The 25,788-nt window shown below is 44.3% G+C and overlaps 1 protein-coding gene across 1 annotated transcript in view; it reads left to right on the forward strand.

The window, feature by feature from the left end:
- CDS2 (CDP-diacylglycerol synthase (phosphatidate cytidylyltransferase) 2) overlaps positions 1-25,788 on the forward strand; it is a 56,826-nt gene that overhangs the window by 28,384 nt on the left and 2,654 nt on the right. Inside the window, exons 2-12 of the mRNA XM_010836438.1 lie at positions 11,608-11,744; positions 13,022-13,118; positions 13,874-13,971; positions 15,985-16,124; positions 17,925-17,983; positions 18,623-18,705; positions 21,815-21,902; positions 22,399-22,467; positions 23,350-23,502; positions 25,007-25,126; positions 25,570-25,673. Of these exons, the coding sequence (XP_010834740.1) occupies positions 11,608-11,744; positions 13,022-13,118; positions 13,874-13,971; positions 15,985-16,124; positions 17,925-17,983; positions 18,623-18,705; positions 21,815-21,902; positions 22,399-22,467; positions 23,350-23,502; positions 25,007-25,126; positions 25,570-25,673 (1,148 nt within the window). The remainder of the gene's footprint in view (positions 1-11,607; positions 11,745-13,021; positions 13,119-13,873; positions 13,972-15,984; positions 16,125-17,924; positions 17,984-18,622; positions 18,706-21,814; positions 21,903-22,398; positions 22,468-23,349; positions 23,503-25,006; positions 25,127-25,569; positions 25,674-25,788) is intronic.

Here is a 25,788-nt window from a genome sequence, read left to right on the forward strand (position 1 = left end):
GCCTGCCTGCGTACACGCGTGTTGCTCAGTTGTGTCCAGCTCTTTGCGACCCTATGGACTGTAGCTCGCCAGGCTCCTCTGTCCGTGGGATTTCCCAGGCAAGAGTATTGGAGTTGGTTACCATTTCATCCTCCAGGGGATCTTCCCAAGCCAGGAATCGAACCCACGTCTCCTGCTTTGGCAGGCACCTTCTTTACCACTCTGCCACCTGGGAAGCCTGGTGTGAGCCTAGAGACTGTGAAGATAAAAGGATAGATTTGAGATATATTTTTGGGCATAGAACCGACAAAACCTGAATTGTTTTTTGACTATGAATCATTTGCAGTTTGACTTACTGCAAATCAAAGTAAATGTACTGCAGATTCATTTTGTATGAATGAATGAATTCATGCAATTCATTGGCTCTGAAACCATCCTCTGTCCTCATGCTGCTGTGCCTTTCAGGTGTTGGCATCATCCGAAGACTTCCCATGAAGATGCAGGCCAGTGCCTTAGCATCTGGGGCTCTGCCTCTCCACCTGTTCCCTTTTTCCTCAGGCTTGTGGGGGAAAGAGAGCTCAAGTGTCTTGTCCCACAGTCATATAATTGGATTCTAGAATTTCTAATTTGATTGTACCATCTTAGGCCAAGTGCTTACTCCAGAACAGTTATGCACCGCCCCCGCCTCCCCACACTCACATTGAGTTATACTGGGGTTAAAATGCCTGTTCATGAACTTGTTATTGTGGCAAAGGGTATGGGATTAAAATAATTATTTTGCACAGGTTACTACACAACATGCAAGGGGAAGGGAGTGGATTTTAGAAGGGAGTCAGCTGCATGTCCAGTAACTGGGGAAAGATGAGAGAGGAATTAAGCAAATTAAGCGTGACTCCTGGGTTTCCTGGGTGGTGCTAGTGGTAAAGAACCTGCCTGCCAATGCAGGAGACGTAAGAGATGCAAGTTCGATCCCTGGGTCAGGAAGATCCCCTGGAGGAGGGATGACAACCCACTCCAGTATTCTTGCCTGGAGAATCTCATGGGCAGAGGAGCCTGGTGGGCTGTGGTCCACAGGGTTGCAAAGAGTTGGACACAACTGAAGCGACTGAGCACACAAAGCACCCAGGTTTCTGGCTTATGCTGGATATAGATTGTGGTGCCATCAACTGGCTAGCTAGGCACTTGAGGATTAAGATTTTTGTGGGCAATGTCAGTAGTTCTGTTTAGATACGTTTGAGATGTCTGCAAGAACTTTCTGGTGGAGATGTCAGTAAGTAGTTGGAAGTATAGCAGTTGGGTCTGGAGCTGGAGGAGAGGTTGGGGTTGGTGATATAATCATCAGAGTCATTGCCATGGAATTGGTAATTAAAGCCAAGGTGCTGGATGGTGATACTTAAGGGAGTGAGTGTCGTGGGCCCAGAATTGAGCCTAAAGCCAATCCAACATTTAGAGGACAGGTAGAGGGAAGATAACACAGGAACTAAGAGCAGTCAGTCAGGTAGAATGAGAACCTGGAAAGTGTATATTATGCAAGCCAAGAGAACAGTGTTTCAGGAAAGACGTGTTCAACTAGATCTAATATTGCCAAGAGGTACCATAAGATGAAGACTGGAACGTTCATTTGGTTTTGTGTCTTCGAGGCTGTTTTGTTTACTTCATGTTCAGAAATTTTAAATTCATTTTTGTGCTCAGAGCCTGGGACATCACCCTGAGGCCACAGTGGTTTTTCTCTGCTGAGGTTCGGGGTATCTGAAAGTCACTTGCAGTTCAGCTGACTCGGGCACTCTTTTTTTTTTTTTAAACCTTTGTATTAAAGGAACTTTTCAAACACAAAAAAGAATAGTCAGTTTCTTTGTACCCATTGTACAGAAAGTGAAAGTGAAAGTCGCTCAGTTGTGTCCGACTCTTTTCGACCCCATGGACTATAGAGTCCATGGAATTCTCCAGGCCAGAATACTGCAGTGGGTAGCCTTTCCCTTCTCCAGGGGATCGTCCCAACCCAGGGATTGAACCCAGGTCTCCCACATTATAGGCACATTCTCTACCAGCTGAGCCACAAGGGGTGTGAAAAACACACTTTTCCTTTTTTAAAAAAAATATTTATTTGTCTGTTGGGTCTTAATTGTGTCACGTAGGATCTTTCATTGTGGTGCACAGACTCCCTAGTTGTGGCGCACGGGCTTAGTTGCCCCAAGACACGTGGGAACTTAGTTCCCTGACCAGGGATGGAATCTGTGATCCCTCCATTGCAAAAGCAGATTCTTAACCACTTACTTTGTCTAGTAATCTTTGTAGTAGGAACTGTTGGAGATGTGTGACACTGAGGCAAGTCCTGGATATTGATTTATGATTTAGGGGTTCATCAGATGAGGAATCCAGTAGCTCGTCCTGGTTCCATTTTCTTCCTAAGGTCTAGGGAGTACATTTGAGCTCAGTTTTAAGATTGCAAATATATTTCTCATCTTATTAACTCTTTTTGTTTGTTACTTAACTCTTATTATTTTTTATTAACCTATTTCCCATCTTATTAACTCTTGGTAATATTTGATAAACTTTCTTCTTTGCATGAGCCTTGTTATAATAATGAAGAAACTTAAAATTACTTTCTCCCTCAGTATGGATGGACTCATTTTTCCCTTAAATACTAATAGAGATGCCTGACTAGGTAACTGATGATAAGAGGACCTATTGGATTCCAGCAGGGCTTCTGATTTTTGGTGTCTGACTCTGGAGGACAGGGGAAAACAAGTGGTATCATTAGAACAGACCTTTGGGCAGAGCCTCCCAAGAAACAGGTGATTTTTGGAGCTCTGGGAGTCTCTGTCCTGAATTAAACAATGTCTTCTGACGATGACTGGTACTGGATTAGAGCTGTATGCTTGTTCTTTCAGTAGACAGAAGTGTTTACTCCAGAGGGAGGCTTTAGGGGGGAAGGTGAAGAAAGGATAATACCTGTTTGTGTCATCCAAACTCTTGGTTTAATGTATGGGAGTAGCAGTTTTGAGGAGGTTGGGACCTAAACCAACAGTGTCTGTCTGGATTAGAAAGCCTTGTATTCAGGAAGGCTGCTTCTTTCTTTTCTGACCTTTTTCTCAGACAAACCTTTGGTTTTTTTTTTTTGAATCCCTTGTATCACTTATTTATTTGGCCACAAATGACAGAAAACCCAGAATAACAGTAGTTTAGCAAGATAGAATTGCCCTTATTTCTCATGTGATAAGCAGTCCAGAATCCGTACAACTTTGTTCTTGCTACATAGTTGTCCTCTGTAGGTAGTTTTTCCTGATGTTCTCCTCCTTTTATCTTGTTGCTTAGACATTGGTAATAGATGGTTTTCACCTCATAGGCCAAGATGGTTGCTGGAGCTCCAACTAGCCTTTCCACAATTCAATCGGCATGGAGGAAAAAAGGTATAATTGCTCATAACACTTCTGCTAATATCTCATTGACCAGAATTGGAAAATGTACTCTTGGTTCTAAGCCCAGCTAAAAATCAAGGCTTCTGTTCTAAGAAAGAAGAGGAGCTCAACAGTGGGACAATGGACTGTAACCCTATAATGCCTCATACGGTGCTTTTAAGAGTGTGGAAGATGTTGAATTGCTACATGTTGCCCAGCTCTGCAAATCTAGTAAACCCAGGATCCTCTCTGAATGATTGACTGGGGCTACTTAGGCACATGTGATGAGACTTAGTGTCTTCTCTGTACGCACCATGCCAGATGTTGGAAGGAAGTCAGCATATCCTCCTTTTCCCCACCGAGACTGTGTCTGCAGGACGAGACCGTACAGTGTGGAGTGCATTCTTGAGGGACCACAGGGGCCACTGGGACACAGGGCAGCTGGGAAAGGTTTGGAGATTTGTTAGCTAAGATCTGAAGTAGATTATAATTGGCCAGAGGAGAGATGAGTTTCTAAAGAGGGCAATCCGCATAGACTGTTGTAGGAAGGAACAGAAGGAGCAAAAAGCCTAAGGTAAGAAAGTACAGCCTGTTCTAGGAACTGACTGTAGGTCAGAAAGGCTGAGAGACAGTAGGCTGGAAGGGTAGACAAGACTCTGATCCCAAAGGGGCTTGTAGATCATTTAAAAAGTTGAGATCTAGCCTTTAGATGGCAAGAGGAGGAAGAATCACCTCTGTGTAGCCTAGGGAGCTCCAGGAGGAGTACTGGACAAGGAGTGGTGCAGTCAGGTTTTCTTTCCAGAAAGACCGTCCTGGTGCAATGTGAAGTGTAGAGTGGAGGTAGGAATAGACTCAGGGCTGGAGATAAGGTGGCCAGTTGGGCTGTTGCAGTTACCTGGAGGGGACAGTGTTGGCTTAGGAGATCCAGAGGCAGTGGGAACGGGTTCAATTCAGTTCAGTTGCTCAGTCGTGTCCGACTCTTTGCAACCCCATGGACTGCAGCACACCAGGCCTCCCTGTCCATCATCAACTCCCGGAGCTTACTCAAAGTCATGTCCATTGAGTCGGTGATGCTATCCATCCATCTCATCCTCTGTCGTCCCCTTCTCCTCCTGCCTTCAATCTTTCCCAGCATCACGGTCTTTTCAAGTGAATCAGTTCTTTGCATCAAGTGGCCAGAGTATTGGAGTTTCAGCTTCAGTGTCAGTCCTTCCAGTGAATATTCAGGACTGATTTCCTTTAGGATGGACTGGTTGTATCTCCTTGCAGTCCAAGGGACTCTTTAAGAGTCTGTTTCAGAGGCAGTGATCACAGACTAGGTGATAGGAGCCGAGGGAGGAAGCACGAAGGGTGATTGGCCACCTTTTCACTTGAGTATTCAGGGGAAACGGAATGAATTTGGTTTTGAGCACCTAGAGAATTTTAGGTATCTGTGGGACATCCAAGGGGGGACATCAAGTATGATCGGATATGTGGGTCTGAAGCTCAAGAAGAAGCTGTTGGAGGCATCAGAATGAACGAGATTACTCAGGGAGAGTGTGTAGTAGAACAGGAGGAGCACCCAGCACGGAACCTCTCAGAGCCCCTCAATTAAAGGGTAAGCTGCAGAAGAGGAAGCTGCCAAGGAGAAACTGGCTAAAGAAGGCCTGGCTAGATAGGCAGGTGGGAAACCAGGAGGATGTGCTGCTTAGAAGCCAAGGGAAGAATATTTCTCAATAATAACATCAAAAGTTGCTGCAAGGCTGTGCTGGCAGCAGAGGACTGGGAATGCCCAGGGATGAAGGTGGCTTGGTGTGGCTTGAGGAATGAAGGTCAGTCAAGGGAAAGGGATGGAGTGTTCAAAACTCTTCCCAAAGGTTCACCTGTGAAGTGGAGAAAAAAGTGCTTTCTTTGGATGAGCCTGCTTAAGTGGTGTAATATGAGGACCTGGGGTGAGGGGAAGGCTGGAGGACAGAGGGGAGGGAGGGGAGATCAATGGAGCAAGGTGCTGAGGAGGGGGCAGGATGGGGATGGCAGCATGTGGGTGCTCCCAGTGTGGCTCTCCTGGGAACAGTGGTCTTCCCACAGGAACCCTCTCTGCGCCCAAGACTGGCAGTGGTAGGTTCTCTGCAAAGAGCCCTGTGGCTCCTTGGAAATAGTATTGTCCGGAGGTAAAATGGTTCAGAGGCAGAGTTAGGTTTTAAAAGCCGAACCTTCTGCACGTGCATCTTTCCATGTCATGTCTCTGGAGCTCTTTGCTGTGGATAGCAGTTACCCATGGAGGTACTTTAAGGAAGCAGTCCATCTGGAGTAACTGAATGCATTTTCTGTGGATCACATTATTGATATGAGGCTTTTGAAGGCAGGGTGTGGACATTTTGGGGATGATTCTAAACTTTCAGAGCCAGGCTCCTCCCCCTTGATCCTTTGTTCAGACCACTGAATTTGTCAGATGAGGTGAGCATTAGAAAAAGCTAGAAATATTTTCTTTGCTGTTCCAAACACCATACACACACACATGCACTTTTTTCCTGCAGTAGGAACTCAGATGAAAGCTTACTTGGCTTTTTTCAGTGACAGGGACACAGAGGTCTCCTACACTCATTAGGGATAAACCTGTCTCTGGTAATTTCTTTCCTGGAGGTGTGTGTGTAAGTGGGGGAGTTGATTGCCCTGGTATCTGGCCACACGGCTTGGTTAAGAAGATGGCAGGTGGGACTTCCCTGGTGGTCCAGTAGTTAAGAATCTGCCTTCCGGTGCAAGGGACGCAGGTTCAACCGCTGGTTGGGGAACTGAGATCCCACATGCTGTGGAGCAACTAAGCCGGCGTGCTGCAACCAGAGAAGCCCCTGTGCCCTACAGTGGACACCCAGCACATCCAAAAAAACAAAAAAGATGGCTGGCATGATACTTAATAGAAAGATTAGGCTCAGCCTGATGATTTTCCTCCAGCACAAGATTTATAATTTCCTTCTAAAGCAGTGGGAAAAATAGTTTATGTAAGGTGTGAAGACACTCAGTAAATGAAACTTACCAATTTTAATGCAGCTTGCTGCTGCTGCTACTGCTGCTAAGTCGCTTCAGTCGTGTCCGACTCTGTGCAACTCCATAGACAGCAGCCCACCAGGCTCCTCTGTCCATGGGATTCTCCAGGCTAGAACTTAGTATGCTCTAAACTGCTAGGGTTCTCTCCTGGGTTTCCTACCTAGATTATAGCAGTGAAAATGAGTCATACAGATGCTATACTGGGCCAAGCCAGGTCCCTTCTCAGGCCAGGAAGCCTGACCTTGGGCACAGGGACCTCCCTCCTCCCCTTATTACTGCTCCCTGGCCCCCCCCTTACTGCCATCTCTTGCTTCTTTTGAAGAAAGACTTCTGTTCTGAGCCCTGGTTCGCTGGTGTCTGGGCAGTTGTGGGAGGTAGAGGGGACCTGGAAGGCTGGTAGGGGAAGCTTTTTATGCATGAGTTCCCCTAAAAATGTTGACAGGTCTTATCTGAACCCTTGGTACCCAAGGCTCTCCATGTGTCTATCATATCACAAAGTGTTTCTACCTTAGAGTCTAAGTGAACCAGAAGGAAGGAGGCCTCAGAGGTAACTATTTTTTCTTCTCCTTTTAAAGCAATGCTCTTGTTTCCTGTTTACACCAGCGCTGCAGCCCACTTGGGAAATGGCTGCAGGACTGTGGGAGGATGGGCAGTGATTGAGATAGAATCTGAGAGACAGGGTCTGCTCTGTTCAACCTCTGATCTGGGTCCTTGGTTGAAAAGAAAGGGAGGGGGAGGGGATGCCTGGGAGCTGAGGTGAGCTTGAAGCAGCAAGGCAGCCTTTCCCTGCTATCATGTCCTGGTCCCAGAGCTCCTGAGCTGGATCCTTAGACCCTCAGCTAGCACAGAGAGGGGATGAGAGTGGGCATCAGTCTGGCTCTGTTACAAGGGTTGCTGCCGAGGCAGGGGCCTGTCAGACCTGGCACATGAGCTGGAAATCTGAGCTGATTTTGTCATATGCTGAATGCAGTCCAGACACCGTGGTCCATGGTAGGTTAAGAAGAATTAATTAGCTTATTAGTCCAATAAATCTTTGAGTTCATATTGTGTTCCAGGCACTGCTCAGTGTGGTGGGAATCAAGAATCCCAGGGTCACTGACCCACCACTGTGTCTGATGTGTATGTGATGTTTTTACCATGTTCCCCAGCTGGCACAGCCTCAGTTATATACATGTTTTGATAGGTTCATCATAAAGCAGGCACAGGAAAGAAAAGATGAACGAGGTAAATAGAAGTAAGTTCTGATGTTTCCTTCCATGCCTCAGTGAATTGTGCTGTACACATCCCATGTCAGGAAGTGTTGGTAGGTACTGCTGCCTGTGTTTCAGACTTCCATCTTTATGGCACCTTTGAGAGGTGGATCATTTTTGAGTTGGGGCCACCTGTTGGAATGGAAGACAGGAAAGAGGAAGCAAGGCAGGCAGATGCTGAGTTCACAGAATTGATTAGCACACAGGCCCCGGCAAGACCTGATAAGCACTGTTCTTTCTCCACTCCACCCTCCTTGGGAAGGGTGCCCAGGTTGCCTGGGATGAGTGTTTAAGGTTCTTGGGCTCCTGTCCTGTGTGCCATGGTCAGCCTACTGGAGAGTGGGGGTAGGATGGAATTCAGCAGGTCCCTGTTGCTCTTCAGTCCCTTTATAGTTTTAATAGACTTTCACTGGTGTTGCATTTGATCATTCTAGCAACCATGTGATGTAGGGGGCGCTTTCCCCAGGGGGAAGACCAGGGACGGGAGGCCTGTGTTGAGTGTAATGAACACCAGAGCTGGGAATTGACTGGCTGCCTCTGCCTCCTGCAGAACGTCTTTCCATCCCCTGGAGGAGCAAACCAGTGAAACACTTGACATCTCTGATTCTTGGTCCTCACATGTGCCACTTTCTCCTGGGCAAAAGGTTGGGCTCCAGGTTTTTGACTCCTCCTGGGTCCATGAGAGAAGCTGCTGCCAGCATTCTCCTCCTCACTGAGGCCTAAGCGGCCCAAGTGGAAGGCCCTGCCCCACACAGGGAGTAGCCAGAACAGCACAGGGTTTCCAGGTTCTCCGAGGTTCCTGTTCCTTCGTCTGCTCTCCTGGCGGCCGCACCTGGAGCCCCGAGAGTTGGCTGACTTCCCTCACCCGATCCATGCCTTCCCAGGTTGTGCCCTTTCCTCCTGCACTGGGATTTGCCCTTCTGCCTTTTTCGACTGTTTCAGCTTATGGGAGAGAGGTTATCTGTGTAGGTGTTTGTCTCCTTCTCCAAGGAGACCTCCAGTTAAGGGCTCTGAGGATGCTTATTCAGTGGCCTGGGCTGAGGCCCAGGACCCTGGTGTTACTTACTCGCTTTTAAAAGTGAAGTCGCTGTCGTCTCCGACCCTTTGCGACCCCATGGACTGTAGCCTACCAGGCTCCTCTGTCCATGGGATTTTCCAGGCAAGGGTACTGGAGTGGGTTGCCATTTCCTTCTTTAGGGGATCTTCCCAATTCAGGGATCGAACCTGGGTCTCCCACATTGCAGACAGATGCTTTACCATCTGAGCCACCAGGGAAGCCCTTACTTGCTTAAAGGCAGGTGACAACTGGAAAGTTAATCTCCTTCAGGCTCATTTCTTTAGTTTACTTCATGTCTTAGTTGTTCATCCCAGGCCTCCTGATGTCTTGACCATAACAACAGTCACTGTGTCTTTGTGACACTTCTCTGTGTCCTTTTACTGCTTTCTGCTTCAGGATACCTCTGTTCACTGTCACTCTTCCTAGTAAGGAAGGAGAGGAGTCAGATACGGAGTTATTTGGGCTGACGTTTGTAAAAGGGTCTGCAAGGTCCAGAGACTTAGTACCAAGCCAGAGCTCCCTGCCCCTCCCCTGCAGGGGCTCTGCCCGGGTTTCTTCCTGCCCTTCCTAGCTTGGGGAATGAGCAGCCTTTGTGAGTTTCCTTGACAACAAGATGGATGAGTTAAAAATAGCTGGTGCTAGAGCTTCTGTGTGTGTGTTGCACACACGCCTGGGCATGCGCTCGCAAGCATATGCGCCTGCATACATACCCTCTCGCCGGCTGTTGTCATCTCAGTCCCTGTGGCTTCTGCATACTCCTGGAGAACATCTGTGGGGCCCTGGTACTTGGATTTTGCAATTCCTTCGAGGTCAGATCTAGATAATCCCACAGCATCGATACCTCATATCCCTGATGGTCACTGATGGGAAAAGGATGATAATGTTAGCCTAGAGCATGGAAATCTGTTCTGAATGCCTCCGTCTTCACTAAATGTGACTGGAGAGAGAGAATCCCAGTTACACTTAGGGGCATTGCTACATTTCAGAACCTTGTGGGGCAGTGGAATAGGACACAGCTCTGGGTGTGTGTCTGGTTATATCTTTCTGGAGAACCCTTACACAGATGAGAAGGGTCCTTTCTCGTGCCCTTTTATTAGGTAAGGAAGTGGAGTACAGCACTTGGGTGACTTGTCCACTGGCTCAGCCTGGTGGAGGAAGGAGCATTGACCTCATCAGCAGCAGCTGTGGCTCTTTCCCTCAGGTGCTACTGATGACACCTCCATGAGGTTTTTTTTGTTTGTTTTGTTTTTGTAAATTGAAGTATAGTTGATTTACAGTGTTATGTTAATTTCTGCTGTACAGCAGAGTGACTCCCTAAGTTCTTTACCAAAGCCCCCTGTTTCTGTATCAGCAATCCTGTAGTAGTTAAGTCTTCTGTTCTGTGGTGTTATCTCAGTTGTAAGTTAATGTAGAAACAGCTGTCTCTATGAGAGCGGGGCTGCTTTACCATAGCTGGAAAGAATTCCTCTTTCTCCACCATCTTCCATGTATTTGTAAGCATCTGTGTGCCAGGCATGAGAATATCTTGTCTTTAGGGGCCTTAAGGTCAGCTGGGGCAGCAGACAATTACAAAATCTCCCACCAACTCCCCATTGTGGCCAGTGCTGAGCGAGAGGGAAAAGGTCTGATTGTAGGTGAGAGAAGGACTCAGGTGGGTTGTTAGGGTTTAGAGGAGACTGGGGGAACATGTTAGTGATACAAAGTACTTAAATTTGGAACATATTAAAAAACAACTACACATAAAAAAACAAGGAAACCCAGTAGAAAACTGACCAATGACTTGACAAGCGCTTCACAAAAGAAGACATCAGAATGGCCAAGAGATGTGTGAAATGGTGCTCAATTTCATATATTTATTAGTGGCTGCTGCTGCTGCTGCTAAGTTGCTAAGGAAATTGTTCAGTTTGAAAAAAAGATACAGCTTTTTGTCTGTTTGTGTATGTAATGAAATCTTTGATGATTTGGTGAAACATCCTATTGCCATTACCAGTTTTGTTCTGAATCACTTAACTGAAGAATTAAATGGATTCTGAGATGCTTCGATAAAAGGAAATGTAGTGGAATGAACACATTGAAGTCAGAGACCTGTTATAGGAGATTTGGGGCCAACTATTGAATTTCTCAGAGCCCCTGTTTCTTCATTTATAAATAGTGATCTTTCTGTCTGCCTTTCCTTCCTTCCGTAACTGCTCAAATGTTCACAGGTACGGGAAATACTCTCAGAATTCTGAAGGGCTACTCAAATACAGTGTAGTATCATGACTTTGATTCCAAGTGATTTGATTTCTCCTGCACCTCTTCTCACAGCATCTATTCTAAATTCCCCTAAGAAATAAAAGCTCGGTACTTTAGACGGAGGACCTTTTGCTGGCATGCTCTGGTCCCTTCATGCAGGCTGGGGAGCAGGGTGAGTTCCTCCAGGCATTTCCTTACGTGACTGTGACCTGGTGGCAACTCAGTGAGTGACATCAAAGTGTTTGCCAACACCCAGGCCTGGTGGCAGGGAGAGGGCAGTGGCGCACACCAGTCCTGGTGAAGTGTTGACTAGAGTTAGTGGTCCCATAGGGCTTCCGCACCTGACTGGGGCTGGCCTCCTCACGTGGTGGTCTTGGGAAGCCTGGAAGTAACACCATGGGTTTTCAGGAGCTCTGTTGCAGGGGGCAGTAGCCTGCACACTCAGCTTCCCCCGAGAGAGCCTGTCCAGAGCCACTAGTTGTCCCGTGGCTCCAAGAGTCCACAGCTTTCTGTGGTATTGTGGCAGAGCAGGGGCTCCTCCCTGTGTGACTTAGGTGTTGGTGGAGAGGCCTTTTCAAAGGTAGATGGGTCCTTTTGGATGTCTACACCCAGTATCCTACTCAGCGCTTTTGATCTTTCCCTCTTCTGTTTTTCTGCTGTGCAGGAGTCAGAGTCAGAAGCAAAGGCAGATGGAGAGACTGCATCGGACAGTGAAAGCAGAGTGGAAGCTGTCACCCAACCACCCTCTGCAGATGATACGCCAGAGGTTCTCAACAGGGCCCTTTCCAACTTGTCTTCAAGGTAGCTTGGCTTAATCATGCAAGTGCTTGCTGAGGGCTCTGGGTCTGCAAGTGTCATGGAATACCTGAAGCCCTTAGAGAGCCCACTGTCTTATAGCAGGAGCCCACATCTGTTAAAGTGTGAGGCCCAGACCTGCCCACTTTCATTGGTTATAGTCTACCCTGCCTCTGCTTAAGGCTCTATTGAGTGTCATCAGGTACTTACCAGTGACTACAAGCACAACCTGAGTGGATCTGGCCCTTGAAGGGTACCCTAGGCTGATTGGGAGGTATGATCCAAAGAGCAGGAATACATGGACATAGGAGTAGTCGCTGATAGAGCACATGAAGATAAATGGTCCTTGGGGTTTGTGACTAATGGGCAGGCTGCTTTCCACTGAGGAGCCTAAGTTTCTAGTTCAGAGTTCAGTTTTCCTTCTCCCCCACACATCTGTTTTGGACAGTCCTTAAATTCTCTTGTAGGAATTAAGAAACATCTCAACTTTGGTGAATTCAGGGTTAAAATTTTGGTCCCTTGAGATTCTGGTCCTTCTGATACCAGCTGTGTGGGCAAACTATAAGATTCCAAAACATTATATAAAAGTGTGCCTGGGCATGCCTCCCACACATTTGTCCTTTTGAAAGGCTGTATTGTGCAGTGATTAAGATCATGGGTTCTAGAGCCACTTTGGCTCCCAGAATTCAGTTCCCAGCTTAAGCACTTCACAGGATATCATGTGTACATCCACTTCCTCATCTGTAAAAGCTAGTAGTGTTGAGGGTTGAATCAGTTAATACACGTGAAAGTCCTTGTAGAAGTGCCAGGTGCATATGTGCCAGGTGTGATAGCTGTTACTACCACTGTGTCTGATATTGTTATTACCATAGTGATGCAAGAGCAGAGAAATGTAGGATTCTGCTGCAGGAAAAATGTTAATAGTTTTTTCTCAGAGGCACCCATAGAAGCCATCTAAATACATACGTAAGGGAGGCGGGCAGACATTACATTTCCCTTGGGAGTTTTGCCTGATTGCTTCATTAAAAAACAAGTTGAGTGTATTTTTATGCAAGCCTTGAGCACTTGCTGAGTTTAGTGTAGATGAGGTGATGGCTCTGATGGGTGAGGTGACCTGCTTCTTCCAGCATACAGCTACTGCCTCTGTCAAGGTGAAAGACATACTTCTGGAAAGCACTAACCTCAGAGCCCTCTTATCCCAAAAGAACCATCCCCCCTGAGTTTGTGCTTCAGTTCTTTTGGGCTCCTAACATGTTTTCTCCTTCCCTTCCTCTCTGTCTTAGATGGAAGAACTGGTGGGTGAGAGGCATCCTGACTTTGGCGATGATTGCATTTTTCTTCATTATCATTTACTTGGGACCAATGGTTTTAATGATGATTGTAAGTGCCATTTACTTGCTGTTTTAGTTTTACTTTCAGTTTTCCCTGCATGTCTAGTCATTTTAAGTGCCAGGTGTTGGGTTGGTTCTGGGAATCACTTGAGGTCCTGGCTGCTCAGACCACATCCGCCTTAGAATAACTATGATTTCTCACCTTCCACCAGCCACCTGGAGGGCTATTGGCATGGGCCAGTTGTAGGTGATTAAAGATCACTTTAAAATTTGATTTTAGTACTTCAGCTCTTTGGTCAAACTGGGGACCTGGCTATGATTCTGTGTGACTCTTGATTTTGTTTCTTGTTTTCCTGGGGCCTCCCTCATAAGCTTAGGACTTCTGATATAAAATTCCAGTCCACAGTACTTTGCTCTGAGTCTTCCCATTGTCATAGGCAGCATCAAATGACTATACAATTGACGACTGAGTGGAGCAGTTTGGGACTTTTCAAGTATGTATTTTTATTCAGAGTCAAAAGTGGAAGAGATTGAGTCCTGGGGGAGGCTACAATAAAAAGTTAATCAAAGTTTCAGAAGCATATATTTATTGTGAGAAATTAGATCTGCTCTGTGGGACATAAAGGGCCTCCCAACCCTGTTGAGTGATGTGAGAGAAAGGAGGGGAGCAGAATCACTGGAGGACTGACATTGTTCTTAAATATAGTGGTTTTTCTTGAAGGCCTATGACCTGTTGGTTTCTGTTTCCACAGATAACAAGAACTGAGGAGCTAGCAAGTGTTTTAATTCTTTTGTGTCCTGCAGGTGATGTGTGTTCAGATTAAGTGTTTCCATGAGATTATCACTATTGGCTACAATGTGTACCACTCCTATGACCTGCCCTGGTTCAGAACCCTCAGTTGGTAAGCTCTCTAGCCCCACAGAGACCTTTAACAGGTTTGGACAAACGTTTTGTGGTAGGTAGTTACGGTCGTGGTTGGAGGGAGGGGTTGATGGCCATGGACCTTCACAGCACCTTTGAGACCAAAGTATTGCCTAGGCCAGACTGAATGGCTGGCTTGGAAGAATCCTTAGAAGAATCCAGACCAGCTGCATCTGTGACCATATTTGCATCAATATTTGGATTCCTTAGACTGCACAATGGCCCCCGTTTTCTAGATCGGTACATTTTTCGTGCTCTGGTATCCCAGCATCCAACAACAGTCATCTGGGAGTTGTCAACACTGGTGCTGCTGTTTCTGGAACTTGGCTTCCTCATCCTTAAAATAGATAGTAGTGACCTAGTCAGTGCTTTTCAACCTGTGGTTTTGGAGTCCTAGTTCCTTGGAGGTTCCTTGGGTGCCAGTGGACAGGAGTGAGACTGAATGCAGGGGGTCTGGGCTCCTCAGAGGAGCTCTGCTTTCTCCTCCTGAGAAAGGGCTTGGATGTCCTTAGTTGTTTTTTTTGCGGGGGGGGGCTGTGTTATGTGGCATGTAGGATCTTAGTTCCCTGCCTAGGGATTGAACCTGGGCCTGGCCAGTGAGAGCAAGTCCTAACCATTGGACTGCCAAAGACAAGCCTTGAAGCCAGAACAAAACCTGTAGTGCAGATGATGTCCAAGACACCTTCCTGATCTGAAGCCCTTTGCTGTATTGACCACACTCTTCTGAGGTGGTGACATGTGAACAGAGCATTGTGTAGTCCTGAGAAGAGTTAGGGCAGATATAGATTTCTCTCACTCTGCTGTGCTGGGTCTTGGGCATTGATTTCATAACTTACCAGGCCAGAGAGTAGTGTTTTGGGCCCCAGCAACTTGGTTATGGCCAAGGGAGCTGACATGTTCATATTTGGGCTGGACACATCCTTCTCAGAGATGCTTCCTTGTCACCCAGCAGCATAAGCTGCCTTGCAGTCGCCACAGGGCCAGGGCCTTCCCCCTGGGTTAAGATGTAGGTTTCTCTTGTGGGTCTCCTATAGCTGGAAAGCAATGTTATGAATTTTATTAACATATTCAGGATGTTTGACCCCTGACTGTGGTCACTGTTCAAAGGAAGTGTTTTTCATGTAACAGAAAACAAAGCTTGTTTGGGAGTTCTTGAACTTCCGCAATTTAAAAAAAAAATGGAAGAGATAAGATAAGCTCTCCCCTTTCTTTGATGTCTGTTATTGAGTGTTTAGAGTTGGGTTGCTCATTCTCATATTCAGAAACACTAGTGGAGCCGCACGTGTATGTGGACCATGGCTTCTCCCTCTTTGGAGCTCCCTCTAGTTGAGGAGAGAGGTTATAAACAAGTGAAGACTTAATGCTGGTGAAAGATTTGTATGTCAGAGCCTGGGCATCAGAGAGGAAGACAGTCTGAGATGAAGCATAATTAATTGCTTAGTGAAAAGAGCAAATATTTTGCACTATAGAAATAAAGGCAGGGGAGGCAGATACCACATTCGATCATGCAGGGTTTTATGAAGACAGTGGTATTTGAGCAATGAATGATAAAGTGGGTAAGTGAAGAGGATGTTCCAGGCAGGGAGAAGAAAGGAACCAAGCAGACAGACAGAAAGCCAGAAATTTCGTTTCGATAGGCATGCAGAGTTCCTATCAGGAAGAGTGGAATTAAGGCCAAGGAGGCAGGATGAGGTACCTTTCTGGGGATTGTCTTACAGATTGAGTGTTGTTAGACCTGGCAATGCTATAGAAGGGGCAGAAACTGGGTCCCAAGTTTGTGACAAATGGAGAGTGAATGAAAGCCACAAATTTCTAGATAAATATCTCACCTACAGGGTCACCAGAGGACAGGGATCTGTGGTCTGCTTGTCCTGCTGTGAGCTGCCTGGGGGTTCTTAGGGGTTGGGTGGACTGCTGCTCTGGTCCTAACAGCCTTGCTATAAGGGAGGGGCCACATGTGCTCCCTTTGGCAGTGATCTGTCTTCTTTAACAGGTACTTTCTGCTATGTGTAAATTATTTCTTCTATGGCGAAACAGTGACGGATTACTTCTTCACTCTGGTCCAGAGAGAGGAGCCTCTGCGGATTCTCAGTAAATACCACCGATTCATTTCCTTTACTCTCTATTTAACAGGTATGTGTTAAGCAGCTTGCCAGTTGTTGCGTATGTCTTGTTTTTGTATATCTGCTGAGTTGGAGTTGGGGCATTTCTTGGTTCCTGTAAAGTTTTGATGACTTAACTCTGACCACACAAGGAAGCAGAACTAAGGATTCTGCCTTACATGAGCTGTAGTAGCTCTTTACTAAGAGAAATGAGGCTGAGGGGCTTGTGTGGTTGCGGGGACTGTAGTTTGTGCTACCTGTCCGTGTGTTTCAGCCTCTGTTGAAAGACCCCACAGCATTGTTGTGTCCTGACTCTCTGTTGGCAGAGATTCTGCAGTGTGACCAGAACAAAACCATTCAGAAACTTGTATTTTAAAAAGGACTTTTCATTGACATATACACACTATTGTATATAAAATAGATAACTAATAAGAACTTACTGTATAGCACAGGAAACTCTGTAATGACGTATATGGGAGAAGGATCTAAAAGGTGGACATATGTACACGTATAACTGATTCACTTTGCTGGGCACCTGAAACTAACACAACATTGTAAATCAACTATATTCCAATAAAAGTTAATTTTAAAAAAGGGACACTACAGTATATTAGAAATTTTATTGATTTGGATTTAAACAGACCTGTGACTTCAGAAGAGGCAGGAGCTTACTCTTTGAGTCTCAGTTAGCTTTCCTGTAACCTAGAGCTAAAATGGCAAAGTCACCATGAGGATTTGATAAACTATATTGAAATTTGACAAACGGTAAACTGCTCCGTCAATCTAAACTCAGTTGAGACTATACAGGAGTTCAAATAATGCTAATGTTCTTCATGGTTACCCTGAAAACCAGTTTGAGGCATTGGGAAATTTGTTCTGACTCTGACCTAAATTTCAATCTGACCTATTTTTTCATCAACTTGATAGTGATACTTGGCTCTCTGAATGATACCTGGCTACTGAATATGAAGTCTACTGCTGAGAGGTCTGATGTGTTGAGGATAGTCAGAAAGCATGCCTCAGAGCCTAGAAGCAGTCCCACAAAGGGAGGCCAGAGGTCTAGAACAGTGAAATGCTCTCTTCTGGGCAGGGATACTTTTGAGGGACCCAGCACACTTGTGGGTAAAATCCGTTTTCTTCCTAGAGGTTTTAGTCATGTGGGTTAGTAGGAGAGAGATGCAAGGATGACCTTGGCCTTATACCATGTGGATCCCCATTCTGCCAGACCTGTTCTTTAGGATAGAGATTGGTTTCTTAAGGTCCAGAAAATAATATTACAGGTTTTGGGAGCTGTGGAGTCTCTACTGCAGCTCCTTAGTTCTGCTATTGTAGCACAAAAGAAACCCTGGATAACATGTAAACAAATAGTTACGGCTGTGTTCTCATAAAAGTTTGTTTATAAAAACAGGCAGCTAACCTCAATGATGAGTTGCCATGCTAATAACTCAGCTACCAGCTAGGGCAATGTTGCCCTGCTTTGGGTGCCCGTGAGTTTAGTAACAGCAACAAAATACTGGCAGCCGGCCTGACCATTATCAGCCCCTGTTCTAGAATCAAAACATTTCTAGCTGGTGAGCAGTATCCTAAGTTGAGTGTAATCTGTAAAATTTTAAAATATTGTCTTCCTTTGATTGTCTTGAAGTAGTCATTTTTCCCTTCTGACTGCCTATCTGAACAACTGGTTTTATTCCCTTGGGCAATGGATTTGTGCCCTGGTTAGCTGTTGCCAGGAAATTAGCAAAGGACCATATGACACAGCTAAAGGAAATGACTAGGACAAAGATAAATTGTGATTCATTTTGCCCTTTCTCTTCCTTCCTTCTCAAACTAGGATTCTGCATGTTTGTGCTGAGTCTGGTCAAGAAGCATTATCGATTGCAGTTCTACATGGTAAGGGTAGTGTCAAAATATGTCAGTGTCAAAACTCTTGATAGAGGTGAAATTCTGTGGAAACTCCACAGGCCTCTCATCCTTTCTGTGATAAATCAGAACTTTGGAATGTAGTCTGTTCTTGTGCATCTGAAACCTGGAGGGTGAAAGAGGCATCCCCTGTGAAGTTTGGTGGCTTCTTATCCACCTAGACCTAATCACTGTTATATACCCTAAGCAGTGTCTCCCGTCTGGATCTGAGTGTGGCCTCTAGGTAAGGCTCTAGGTGAAGCTTTAGACATTGACCATAGATATCCTACCTGCTGTATTGCTCCCTCAACTTAAAAACACCCCCTCTCTGAGCGTCCTAATCTCTCTGTAAATACTTACTAAGAAAACAAGAAGTACCCAGGCTTTTTGGAGCATAAAAGGACTAACTAGTGGGCCACATGCACCCTCCTCTTGTTGGGAACTGTAGCTGGGAAACATAGTTCTTCTCGAGGCCTGTTCTGTAGCTTTTCATTTCCAATAAGACAGATACAGAAACAGATATCTTTCCTACCTGTTTCTCAACAATTTTCTGTTTGGTATTAGCTGTTATTTGAAGTTCCTTTCAAGGTAAACTGATGGGTAAAGTTTATCCTTTATCTTCTTTTGCAGTTTGGCTGGACCCATGTAACATTACTGATTGTTGTAACACAGTCACATCTTGTTATCCACAACCTATTTGAAGGAATGATCTGGTGAGTGATGTTAGTGAGGGGCATTTTTCCTATTATTTTGTGAGTGTTCTTATGTATAGGACTGAGAAACCCCAGTTGCTAAGTTGGCAGTTCTCACCTGAGCACATCAGCGGCCCCTGCAGGCCTAGTTACAACACGGATTGCTGGGCCCCACTTTTGGTTTTCTGCCTCAGTAGCTATGGGGTGAAGCCTGAGAACTCCATTTCTAGTACATTCCCAGGTGATGCTCATGCTGCTGGTAAGGACCTACACTTGAAGAACCACTGTTCTAAACCAACAGGTATAGGGATATTTAAAGAGTCCAGGACAGTGCAACTGTATGGCAACGAATATGAAAATCTAGAAGAAAAAAATCATTTCCTGGCAAGAGGACACTGAGTAAGAGTCACAAAGAAGAAAACTTGAACAGATCAGTAATTATAAAAGAGCTTTGAAAAGTCCATAAGAATCCACACCTGGAAAAAATGACCAGTGATAGCAGCTGAGTATTTATTTATTTACTTATGACTGCACACAGGCTTTCTCTAGTTTTGGCGAGTCTTATCTAACCCTAGTATTAAAGCTGATAAAAACACAGGGAGAAACAAGAATGATAAACTGATTTTTTTTTTTTGTTCATGATTATAGCTATACCATTCTAAGTAAACTATAGCAAATAGAATCTGGCAATGTGTCAAAAGAATAATATACTTAGTATATTTTATTCCGCAAATGCGATGATTTCAGCAAGAAATCTATCACCATTGATAGAAATCAGTAGGTTGACTGAAGAAGCTATGCTTTTAGTGAAAATGTGAAGACATATCCTAGTGTGTAAAGCCTCTTGATGAGGGTGAAAGAGGAGGGTGAAAAAGCTGGCTTAAAACTCAGTATTCAAAAAACTAAGATCATGGCATCCAGTCTCATCACTTCATGGCAAATAGATGGAGAAAAAATGGAAACAATGACAGACTTTATTTTTTTGGGCTCCAGAATCACTGTAGACCGTGACTGCAGCCATGAAATTAAAAGACATTTGTTTCTTGGAAGAAAAGCTATGACAAACCTAGACAGCATATTAAAAAGCAGAGACTTCACTTTACCAACAACGGTCTGTGTAGTCAAAGCTATAGTTTTTCCAGTAGTCATGTATGGATGTGAGAGTTGGACCATAAAGAAGGATGAGCACTGAAGAATTGATAACTTTTGAACTGTGGTTCTGGAGAAGACTCTTGAGAGTCCCTTGGACAACAAGGAGATCAAACCAGATTTCCTAAAGGAGATTAACTCTGAATATTCACTGGAAGGATGATGCTGAAGCTGAAGCCACTTGATGTGAAGAGCCAACTCATTAGAAAAGACCCTGATGCTGGGATAGATTGAGGACAGGAGGAGAAGGGGGTGACAGAGAATGAAATGGTTGGATGGCATCACTGACTCAATGGACATGAGTTTGAGCAAACTCCAGGAGATAGTGAAGGACAGGAAAGCCTAGCATGTTGCAGTCGCAAAGAGTTGGTCATGACTTAGCCACTGGACAACAGCAGCAGAGATACTAAAGTACTGTGGTTAAGATCCCAGACCGTGCCTTTGTTTCCTGTTCTCAGAGTGAAGATGCTGTAATACCTACTGCCTGAGGAATAAATTGGTAAAAATATATAAAGAGCTTAGACCATGTAAAGACTAGCTCATCTAAATGTTAATATTGAGTTTTAAGCCGGTTTTTTCACTCTCTTCCTTCACCCTCATCAAGAGGTTCTTTAGAGGCTTAAGGCATTATCATGTTTAAAACAATAATAATGGCATACTGTGAGGGCATTATTATGTTTGAAACAATGGGAAGGCATACTCTTCCTCTCTTTCAGAGTGTTGTTAAGTAATTCCAAAGAGAGGCTCATGCTAAGTTCTCATCTTTAGGGCTAGACTACCACTTTGTTCTAGAGTGAATCATATTAAAATCTCTAATTATTGGTTTTTAGATGGAACCTTCAAGACTTGATTACAGTTGTAGAGCAGAGAATATGTGCTGGAAGCCTCAACAGAGTAAATAATAGAGGTGGTTGGGTGGATATAGGTGCTTTAAATCTCTCCCTTAACAAACAGGGAGTCAGAAAAATAAAGCCTGTAGTTGAGGGGCTGCTGTTAAGTCACTTCAGTTGTGTCAGACTCTGTGCGATCCCATAGATGGCATCCCACCAGTTTCCCCCGTCCCTGGGATTCTCCACGCAAGAACAGTGGAGTGGGTTGCCATTTCCTTCTCCAATGCATGAAAGTGAAAAGTGAAAGTGAAGTTGCTCAGTAGTGTCTGACTCTTAGCGACCCCATGGACTGCAGCCTACCAGGCTCCTTTGACCATGGGATTTTCCAGGCAAGAGTACTGGAGTGGGGTGCCATTGCCTTCTCCGAGTTGAGGGGCTAGGATTTATGTATATTATGTTCAATTATAGAGGAAATTTTAAAAATTTTAAAAAGTGATTGTCAGAGAACAGAGAGTGAGGAGAAGAGAGATGGTACAAGTGTGGAAACTGTCCCCCCTTTTTTTTGTGGTAGGGATGATCAGACCACTAGCAGAAGGAGGCAGAGGAGAAATCTGGCCATATGCACTTACGTATCAAATCTTGGTCTTGCTGTCTGCGTAGTCCTGGGGGAAAGTTGGGCTCATTAGAGCTAGTAATAAACAGTAAAAAAAAAAAAAAAAAAGTACAATTATGAAATAGATAATAAATGTAACAGAATAATGGAGGTAACTACTAGAAGAAGAAGAGTCAGAGATGATTAAAAGTAGTTATTTTGGAGAATGGAGATAGGAATAGGGGAAAGAAGGACAATTTTTAATTTTTTCTTTTCTGTATACTTAAAAATTTTATATTACTTTGTAATGAAAAAAGAACATGACATTTTATATAGAATACCACCTCCATTTATTCAGTAGTCATTCAGTAAACATTCAAATGCTGCTGTGTGCCAGGTACTTGGTGGTTGTTTTTTTTTTTATTTTAAACTTATTCTTTAATGGGTAATAAGTAGTATGTGGTTATTTTGGTACTGAAATTTATGAATAGCATTGTTTTGTGGACTTTGGCAGTATCATCTTGGTAGAGTTGATTCTTACTCTGGTTTAATTTCCTAGGTTCATTGTCCCCATTTCTTGTGTGATCTGTAATGACATCATGGCCTATATGTTTGGCTTCTTCTTTGGTCGGACCCCACTCATCAAGGTAAACGGATCACCCTAACATGGACCATTACCGTGAGGCGAGGGTAGTGCTTTCAAGTAGATCAGCTTGGGAGATAGAAGAGATCTGCATGGCATGTACATCTTCATGTCATCCTGGAGAAAGGCTAGTAATAAATTAGATTCAAGAGAAAAGCCAAAGGAAGACTTAACAATTACTCATGCAGAAAAAAATAAAGAGCTGATAGAGAAAGTATTTTATAGACTGTGTAGGTATACTTTTGGGACTTTGATCTGAATTTGAATGTTGTCATTTAATTAGTTTACTGTTTTATAATTAAATTATTTGACCAATTGAAACAGAAAGGACACTGAGGGCTCTCAGGCTATACAAGGAAACCAAGAATGGGGTATTTTAGAAAGTGAAGTGGTTAATTGAATGAGGTTTTTTAAATAGTAGAAAGACTTTAAACAATCATTATTCCCAAAGCCAGAATTATCAAAATGCATTTTGTTAAGAACTTGCTCTCTGTCCACAGCTGTCCCCGAAGAAGACCTGGGAAGGCTTCATTGGGGGCTTCTTTGCTACTGTGGTCTTTGGCCTTCTGGTAGGTAGTGGCTCCCAGCTGGGTGAGGGTTGGGTAGAGGCCTCCCACCCACCTTCAGAGCCCATCTCCCAAGGCCAAGGACTCTGTCCTGCTGAATGGTAGCCTTGCCCTGTAGCAGGGCGTGAACATGGCAGGGCAGCATTAGCTGCCCTTTGTCTGCCAGGCTTCAAGCAGGGTCTTGGCAGTAGAGGAGCGGAGGCCAGGCACAACTTGTACTCCTCTCATGCTGACGAGGCCTGGTGACACTCAGGAGATGGCGTTCATGGTCAGGCTTTTGTTACTTTGTCTGAGAGTAAGAGGTGAGGTGGGACATGCCATTCTAACCCAGATTTTCTCCTGTGTGTGCCTTGCCTGGAGGTGAGTGATTTACCACCCCTTTCTAGAGCACCATTCCCTGCTTCTGACCTTCAAGTCAGTCTCTCCCCTTTTCAGAGTTGTCTAGCTGTCCTTCAAGACTCACTCACCTATTTAGTGGTCTTCTGCTTCTTTCCTCTTGGTTGTCGCCCTCTCACTATACTGTTCCCCTCACCACTTGTAATTTCGAATGAAGAGATCCTGAGAAAAATGAACCATAGGTTCTCCAAATAGGACAAAACTTCTTATAGTTATTGCTCAGATTCCTTTAGGTCTTTCCTGGATTTATTCAGGACCTGGTTGTTTGAGCAAGTACATGTGAGGCCTCAGTAGCCCGTAAGTCTCCTTTTCAGTTTTTTCCAGAATTCAGGTAAAATAACACATACGGTGAAACATGAACCTCTGAGTTAGTGCATAGCTTGCAATTAGGGTGCTAGGTACTGTGAGGAGCATGGCCTAAGCAGGTGGCTACTGCCCAGGCAAGATGGCTGGAACTTGTCTCCTTTGTCTGTCTGTTCTCATCCTCAGCTGTCCTATGTGATGTCTGGGTACAGATGTTTTGTCTGCCCTGTGGAGTACAACAATGATACCAACAGCTTCACTGTGGACTGTGAGCCCTCGGGCCTGTTTCGGCTGCAGGAATACAACATTCCTGGGGTGATCCAATCAATCATTGGCTGGGTATGTACCACTCACATGGGGCGAATGATCCTCAGCTGGTTAGTGACTACAGAGAGAGAGCCCCCTCTCCACCATTGCCTTCCCTCAAAAAACCTAGCTTCTCCCCTCCCCAAAGCTGTAAACCCCAGGATGGAAGAGAATTGCTTAAGTCAGTTCAGGGTGGGGACAGGAGGAGATGTTTCCTCCTACCTCAAATTATTAAGACCAGAGTTCTGAAAGTGTGCTTTTGGTTCCTGGGGCACCCTGAGATGCCTTGAGGGTATCTGTGAGATCACAGTTGTTTTCTTCATAACATAATGACATCATTTGCTTTTTCATTTTGTCATCATTTGCCATGGTGGTGCAAAAGCAGTGGTGGGTAAGCCTGCTGACACCTTGTATGAGTGGAGGCAGTGGCACCAAACTGGACTGTCATCGGATTCATTATGCCACACACTCACAAGAAGACCTATCCAGCTTATCTTAACAGTGTCTTTGATGAAATAGGAAAATTATTAACTTTATTAAATCTTGATCCTTGACTATACATCTCCTAATACTCTGGTGCCAAAATGGAAAGTATACATAAAATACTTCTGTTGAATGCTGCAGGACCGTGCTTACCCAAAGGAAGAGTTTGTGTGCACCTGTTTGAATTCTGAGCAGTACTGGCAGCTTTTTTATGGGGACATAAATTTTAATTGAAAAGAAATGAGAAACTGTAGGTTTTCATATAGGTTTTTGGCAGACATTTTTCTTGAAAAAGAAATTAAGTGAGATTTGTCACTTCCAGAAAACAACTGACAGTAACTGTTACCAATGATAAAATTTGGTTTTCAAGTAAAAATTAGAATTTTGGAGAGTATATACCTGCCACGTAAGTTTGATAACTTCTTAATACTTAAAAGACTTTTCTGATGGGATCTGTGGTGATTTTAACATATGACATTTTGACATTGTATGGCAAAATGTATCTACATATGGCAGGTTTATGTAACTCATAAACCAGTGTTTTTGAAATGGCCAGTGCATGGTGTTACACAATCATGCATGGATAAAATGATCTATTCAAAGTGCAATGCAGACCAATGGATTTTAATGTGAGAGTACAAAAAACTTATTGATAGAATTTCAATTCCACATTGCACCAACTTTTAGAAACCTATCACTTGTCAAGTTTTGGTGTAGTATCAGAAAAGAATCCCTGTAATTATCTGGAAAGACAGTGCTAAAATAATCCCTTTTTTCAATGATGTATCCTTGTAGGACTGGATTTTCTTCATGTACTTCAAACAAAACATATTGCTGTAGACTGAATGCATAATATGTTAATGTCCTCTGTTAAGCAGTGTATTAGAGATTTAGCAGAAACAGAACTCCTAAACCAGTCTTTTTTCTAATTTTGGGGAGGGGGGAGATATAGTTTCATAAAGAGGTGGTTTTTTTGTCTTTTTTTTTTTTTATAGTAACAAGTAATAAGCCTGGGCTTGCAGGCATCTGAACTGATTTCATTTGTTCTTTTTAGAAAACAGTCCGGATGTACCCCTTCCAGATTCACAGCATTGCCCTCTCTACTTTTGCCTCGCTCATCGGCCCCTTCGGAGGGTTCTTTGCTAGTGGATTCAAACGAGCCTTTAAAATCAAAGTAGGAAAACCCTTTTTGTTCCTCTCGTTGTCTCCCAGCCAGGCCCCTTTTCACCGTCTCTGCCTTCCTCCTCCTGTCTCACCTCATCAACTACCACCCGCTTCAAAATACCAGGCTGTGAACCTTGACTGTTAGCGTGTGCTCTTCACCCATGCATGGAATTTAAGTAGGATAAAGGAAGATACATTGTTTCTAAGAAAATTCCGTGGTTGGATTTCAGTTTTATGATAATCTTTTATGTTAATCTTTCTTCAAAAGAGATATTTTATAATTTAATAAGATTGTATACTATAGCTTCAGCACCTGAATCAATACTTTTCACTTACTGTTGCCCTCAGCTATAGCATGCAGTAGCTATAGTAGGCGGACACTGAGGTGTGACCATAGACAAGGCTTTGACTTGGATGAAGCCAGGCTTACCAATCCTTTCCTTCCTCTAACAGGACTTTGCCAATACCATTCCTGGCCATGGAGGCATCATGGATCGCTTTGACTGCCAGTATCTGATGGCCACCTTTGTCAACGTGTATATTGCTAGTTTTATCAGGTATAGTACCTTTCCATCCGAACCAAGTTGGTGGATTTTAGAATTTCATCTGCTTCTCAGTTTGAGTGAAAAAATCCCAAATATGAATGCAGTTTTCAGTTGCTGTTAGTTATGG

This window comes from Bison bison, unplaced genomic scaffold (genome assembly GCF_000754665.1).
Source record: "Bison bison bison isolate TAMUID 2011002044 unplaced genomic scaffold, Bison_UMD1.0 scf7180017864063, whole genome shotgun sequence".
In the NCBI taxonomy this organism is placed as follows: Eukaryota; Metazoa; Chordata; class Mammalia; order Artiodactyla; family Bovidae; genus Bison; species Bison bison.